Raw genomic sequence first — 6,845 nt, forward strand, 5'->3', positions numbered from 1 at the left:
TAATTATTCATTTAGAAATGATGCCAAGTTATAAGAGCTTTAAAATTACTTCTTCAATGGGGATATTTAACCTTTTGGCAGTGTAGTCACTAAATTCTACCAGCACGTCCTTGCCTTGGCCTTTGCTGTGAAGGAGATCAATGAAAATCCACAGATATTATTTAACATCACTCTTGGGTTCCACATCTATGACAGTTACTACAGACCAAGGATGACCTACCGCACCACTCTTGACCTGCTTTTTAAATCTCAGGAATTTGTCCCTAATTACAAATGTGATAGCCAGAAGAATCTCATGGCCATCATTGGAGCACTTGTGTCTGATACTTCTTCCTATATGGCAGAAACAATAAAAGTCTTCAAGATTCCACAGGTAATTTGGGCAGGAGAGTAAGAGAGAAAATTGCCTTCTTTTGTAGTAAATATTAGAATTCGTTTCTGGAATTCATTCAGTTTCCCTTCATTGCCATGAAAAATGACTCTCCCTTTTTTCTATGTAGTTGACCTATGGCTCCTTTGCCCAAGAAGAGGTCCAGGATAGTAAAGTATCTTCACTTTACTGCATGGTCCCCAAAGAGGAACATCAATACAGTGGTGTTATACAGCTTCTGCTCCATTTTGGATGGAGGTGGATTGGAGTCTTTACCTTTGATAAAAATAAGGGAGAAAATTTCTTGCAGAAAATGCATCCTTTGCTTTCTCAAAATGGGATCTGCTTGTCTTTCACACAAAGAGTTCCACAACGAGCCCAATTAGAAGACATTTCAGAATTTTACGATGTAATCTCAACTATTTCTAATCAACTGATAAATCAGAAGGCCAATGTTCTTCTTGTCTATGGTGAATCATTCACAATTCTGTGGCTCAGAAGTGTTGTGTTTCTATGTGATTATGAAAATAAAGAGAGTGCATTATTTAGAAAGGTTTGGATTCTGATGTATCCAATTGATTTCATACTGACAGGACTTCAAAGGGCTTGGGATGTCCAGTTGTTCCATGGGTCTCTTTCCTTTACAGTGCATTCAAGAGAAGTTCAAGGCTTCAAAGAATTTATTCAGGTCATCAAACCTTCAACCCACAAAGATGGATTTCTTCAAGAGGTTTGGGAGCAATTGTTCGACTGTTCACTTTCAAATGAAGAATTACCCTCAATGCCCAATGAAACTTGCAGTGGTGAAGAGAATTTGGAGACTCTGCCTGCTCCTCTGTTTGAGTTGCAGATGACTGCCCAAAGCTACAGTATCTACAATGCTGTTTATGCAGTGGCACATTCATTGCATGAGGCGGTCAGATCAAACTCCCAACACAGAAGAATTAAAAACTTTGAATTTTCAAATCTGCGACCTTGGCAGGTAATGTCTCCTTACCACGCCTATCTTTTGCTTCAGTGAATAGTTCTTTTCCTCCATACTCTAATATGGATTTTTTTCCCCACAGATCAATGCAGTTATGGAAAAACAAAGTTATTAATGTAACAGCTGATTATAAGATATAGAACAAAGGATGAAAAAAAACATGTCTTTGCAAATTTAAATCGATTCAATGGGACTTTTGTGTTATTTTTGATTCCATAAATAACCATTTTACTTCTATCTAGATTTGTCCTGTCTTGTAGATTTATTCAGCCTGGTTCTAAAAAGAATTAAGTGACAATGCATCTGAAGGCAATTTTTTTTTCTTGTTCAATATACTGTTCTAAAATGTAAGCATTTCACTTCACTAGATTTTTGTAATTTAGTAAAGACTGGGTTGTTAGACAGGAGAATTAGTTTTTTGCTGATATAGCCAAATTATTTTTGTGAAGATATATTGATTTTGAGACTTATGGTAAACCACCAAGAGAGTTTGGTGCTTTAAAGTTTGTTTCATCATTAATTAGTAAAATAAATATGAGCTGCATATTTCAATTATTGATTTTTTTTCTAAGTTGACATTTTCTTCTTCTTGGAATAAAGAGCAACAAAGAAAAACAAAAAAAAACCAAATGCACAGGTACAATATAGGTGGTACCTCGCACCATAGTAGTAACTGTAAGAGGGATCTTGGAGTGCTAGTGGACAATCACGTAACTATGAGTCAGCAGGGTGCTGCAACCAAAAAAACAAACACAGTGCTAGGCTTCATTAACAGAGCGATAGAATCAAGATCACATGATCTTTTTATTTATAATGACTTAGTAAGGCCTCACTTGGAATACTGCATCCAGTTTTGGTCACCACAATGTAAAAAATGGCTCTGCTATCATCTTGTTGAAATATAGTTCAACAATTAATTTCTGTTATGGTATACAGAGAATCTGCTGAATTTTCCCTTAACAGTCTTCCATAATGTTCACACTTGCAAGAATTATTTGGAATTCTTGTCTGTGTGATTTCAGATTTATGTACATATAACCTATTCTCAAATATATGTGTACTTAGCTCATGGATATTTCAGGGTTGAGAACCTGAGTGTACTGTTTTTTCATCTTTGTCTATCTGTCTGTCTGTCTCTCTCTCTCTCTCTCTTTCCTCCTCATGCACCTGTTCTCCTCCTCCTCTTCCCTTAAACCAAAGAATGCTTGAATGTCTAAAATCTGACTAAAGGAAATTTGTCAGGTCCTAGCCTCTCAAAAGCTAACTATGAAGAGGAAAAATGGAGGATAAGACAATATATGGTGTCTAGGGTTGACCAACTTGAACAGTAAATAGAAATCATATTCAAAATATTCTGTTTTCATTTTGCTCTTATTGATTGATGCTATTTCCTATATTTCCTTAAAATAAGATCAAATTAATAATAGAATAGACCTATAAATTTCCATGCAATATAGATTATCAATTTTCTCAATATACTTATTTGAGCATTATTACAGGAATGGGAAAAATGAGTGAATTAAATTTGAATATGCTGTTCTCCTCTCTGTTATTATCCTTACAATTCCCTCTCTCATTGTCTTTGAAGCAGCTCCATCCATTTCTTCAAGGCATTTCTTTTAACAATTCGGCTGGGGAGAGCGTGTTCTTGAATGAGAAAGGGGAAGCAACGGGTGGATTTGACATCATCAACCTGATCACATTCCCTAACAGATCTTTTCAGAAAGTTAGAGTTGGAGAGTTGGATCCCAGTGCTCCAAAAGGGAAAGAATTATTCATTGATGAAAATATGATTGCCTGGCACCCAGCTTTTAACCAGGTATATTTACATTTAATGGACTGTATTGTGATCCATTATGATAACCATGAAGATGTCTTTGTCTGTAAAGGCATATTGAACATAGTCTCTTTCTAAATATAAGGGGGTTTTTTTTTTGAGAGAAAAATGAGAGATCTATTCAGTGCAAATGCTGACTGTGTTCAAGCATTTAGCAAATTGATAAAATGACACGACACTCTAAAAGCCAAGTTTTCATATTTGAGTTGCATTTCCATTTGGAATCATGGGAGTCCTGTTGTTTACATAAGATTGTCATCACAAAAAGTATTTATTCACCTGCCCTTCTGCAAGCAGGTCCTGTTACCCATCCTTGTAATTTCAACATCTTTATAGTAAAAATCCCATTTGATAAAATTGAGTAGAAATTTGAAAAGTCAATTTGAGGGGCTTCCACAAAGAAGGGGGGGGGGTCATCAATCTATTTTCCAAAAGCACCAGAAGGAAAGACAAGAAACAATAGATGGAAACTAATCAAGAAGAGAACCAACTTAGAACTAAGAAAAATTCCCTAACATTGAGAACAATTAAGCAGAGCAATAGCTTGTCTCCAGAAGTTGTGGGTGCTTCATTACTGGAGGCTGTAAGAAGAGACTGGGCTGTCACTTGTCTGAAATGGTATAGGGCAGGGGTGTCAAACTCACAATGTCATGTGATGTATCACAACGTATCATGACTTTTTTTCCATTGTCAGCAATGGGGTCAGCGCGGTTTCGGTATGATGCATCTGGCCTGCAGGCTGGCAGTTTGGCACCCCTGGTATAGGGTCTCCTGCCTATGCAAGGGGTTGTACTAGAAGACCTCCAAGGTCCCTTCAAACTCTTGTTATTCTGTTATTCTGTTTCCAGACAAAGAACCCTTACAAAACCTTTTATGTTTATGACCAGGTACTTCCAATTTCTCTGTGTAATTATCATTGTTCCCCTGGATACTGGAAGAAAGGGGTTGAAGAAAAAGAATTCTGTTGCTACGACTGTGTTCCATGTCCAGAAGGGAAGATTTCAAATCAAAATGGTAGGTTAGAGATTCCATCAAGTTTTCATGAGATAGATTTAAGCAAAATGTAATAAACTACTTTAGAATGAATATAATTAGTAACTTTACAGGTGAATGTTCATTTCTGTACTGTTAAAGTTTGCCCCTAAGATTCTGGCAGGTAGCATTTCCTAATTGGGATCCATTCAGTCATAGATCTTCCATCATCATATCATCTATTATCTATTTATTTATTTTTCAAATTTTCAACTTCATTTGCCTTTGGTGGGTTTTTTCCCCCCATAAGATTGTTCACTTAGTAAACAACTATATGAAACAATTTTTTTTTTAAAAAAAAAGAAAATTGTTTTCTGGTCTCCCCTATATGATGTCATCTTCATAACTTGTGACCTTAATCATTGTAAATCCATCTTATCATTATCTGACTAATAAATATTTAAATGGGAGATCACCCGCTAATTAGAATTTGTAGATTAGCTTGGGACTTAAAGAAAAAGTGTACTGGAACTAGCAAAATTTGTTCTTACCAGAAACCCACACATGAAATCTACTTTGAGTCTTCAGACATTGAATTAATTCAATAACTTCTTTATCTTTTTTTCTTTTTTGGCCCCTATGAAAGTATGATTTAAGGACCCCTAATCACTGCTTTTCAAAGACAACCTTTAGTTCAAATATAAATAAAAAATGACTGTTTTTACAAATAAACGTTAAAAAACAACCTTTTGATTGGCTCAGGTCATTGCAAATGAATGAATGAGTGAATGAGTGAGTGAGTGAGTGAATGAATGAATGAATGAATGAATGAATTTTTTTCCCATTTGATCTGCCATTTTCTGGCCCTTCATTTCCACAAGTAAGAGAAAGCAAAAAAGTTTCAGCAAACAAAGAAAGATTTGTCAATGAATTATTTTATATTAACCTCAAAAGGACATAGGGTGGGTGTTTGTAGAACCAATGTTTTCCACATAGATCATAAAAGAATACTAAAGATGAGGATAGAGCATAGGGATCATGGATTTCATTATCTTGAAAGTAAAAGTAGATAATTCTTTTTGCTTGTTGGACCAAACTCTTTTTTATTTTTATTTTTTTAAATACAAAGATTAATCTTTCCTTAGCTTACTCACATTTTAACTGAATCAAATCAAACTGAATTATATTGATTTGCACTCAGAGTCAGTATTTCTGCTTCCCTTATATTCATCATCAGAGTTTTGGGGAAAAAATGAAAAAAGTCCAAATGGACTATATTGATTTCAGAGAATAATTGTGCTTTCCACTGTGCTTTTTTCATGCAAATCCTAAAAGATACAATAGAGAAAAAAATGCAATTTCACAGAAAAATGATCCTACTAGTAACCATAGTTAGCTGGCACCCATCAGATGAATATTTTCAAAAATTTGGAACGGATATTGACAAATTCCTTGACTTTTCTTTCAGATATGGATGACTGTTTTGAATGTTCAGAAGATCATTATCCAAATAAAGAAAAAAAAGGATGTATCCTAAAAATGATGGTCTTTCTAAGTTTTGAAGAAATCTTAGGAAATTGTTTAGCCTTGACTGCTCTTTGTTGTTTCTTCTTGACATCTTGGGTACTTGGAACTTTTATTAAGCACCGGGATACTCCCATTGTCAAAGCCAACAACCGGTCCCTCACCTACACCCTCCTTATCTCTCTTCAACTCTGTTTTCTGTCCTCTTTGTTCTTTCTCATCCAACCTAACAAGGTGACCTGCCTTCTCCGACAACCAACTTTTGGCATCACCTTCTCAGTAGCCATTTCTAGTGTTCTGGCCAAAACCATCACTGTAGTTGTTGCTTTCATGGCCTCTAAACCAGGATCTCAGATGAGGAAATGGGTGGGGAAAAGATTGCCTTTTTGTACTGTCCTTTCCTGTTCTCTCTTACAAGTGTATATTTGTATTCTGTGGTTGTCAACATATCCACCATTCTCTGAGTTGGACAAGCATTCGGAGCTCCAAGAAATGATTTTACAGTGCAATGATGGGTCAGCTTTCTTTTTCTATTGTGTCTTGGGCTACATGGGTGTCTTGGCCATCGCCAGCTTTGTTGTGGCTTTTCTTGCCCGTAAATTACCTGACAGTTTTAATGAAGCGAAGTTCATCACCTTCAGCATGTTGGCCTTTTGTAGTGTATGGGTTTCTTTCTTTCCAGCCTATCTGAGCACAAAAGGCAAGGCCATGGTAGCAGTGGAGGTCTTCTCCATCTTGTCCTCCAGCGCTGCATTACTGGGATGCATATTTTCCCCAAAATGCTACATCATTGTTTTTAGGCCTGAGTTAAACCAGAGAGAGCAACTAATAAAGAGGACTTAGTACATCATGTGAGTTTTCTCACTTTGCAAATTGCTGACAATCAAGAGACTGTTTGCTATCTTCTGTATGCATATAGTTTTAATATCTGTGAAAGGACAATTTATGGAAGATTATTATTGTTATTAAGACTTATTATGTTTGCCCATTCCTAAAGGAATGCTCATCCTGTTATATTTACAATCATTGTCCAAAGAAGTAAATAAATACATCACCTTTACAGGACAAACCAATCTGCCTGAAATAATGGGTACTTAAATCAATTTTGGACCATATCAAAAATATATTTAAAAGAGGAGGCAAGTCTTTCCAAACAA

General features: G+C 35.8%; 1 protein-coding gene across 1 annotated transcript; it reads left to right on the plus strand.

Annotated features, from left to right (window-relative positions):
* Nucleotides 1–211: 211 nt before the first annotated feature.
* LOC107283356 (vomeronasal type-2 receptor 26-like) lies at nt 212–6,531 on the plus strand. Its single transcript, XM_015811248.1, has 5 exons — nt 212–373; nt 501–1,352; nt 2,944–3,174; nt 4,041–4,206; nt 5,633–6,531. Exons 1-5 carry the CDS (start codon nt 212–214, stop codon nt 6,529–6,531), a joined length of 2,310 nt encoding a protein of 769 aa, XP_015666734.1.
* Nucleotides 6,532–6,845: the final 314 nt, after the last annotated feature.

This window comes from Protobothrops mucrosquamatus, unplaced genomic scaffold (genome assembly GCF_001527695.2).
Source record: "Protobothrops mucrosquamatus isolate PMUCROS unplaced genomic scaffold, P.Mucros_1.0 scaffold34, whole genome shotgun sequence".
In the NCBI taxonomy this organism is placed as follows: Eukaryota; Metazoa; Chordata; class Lepidosauria; order Squamata; family Viperidae; genus Protobothrops; species Protobothrops mucrosquamatus.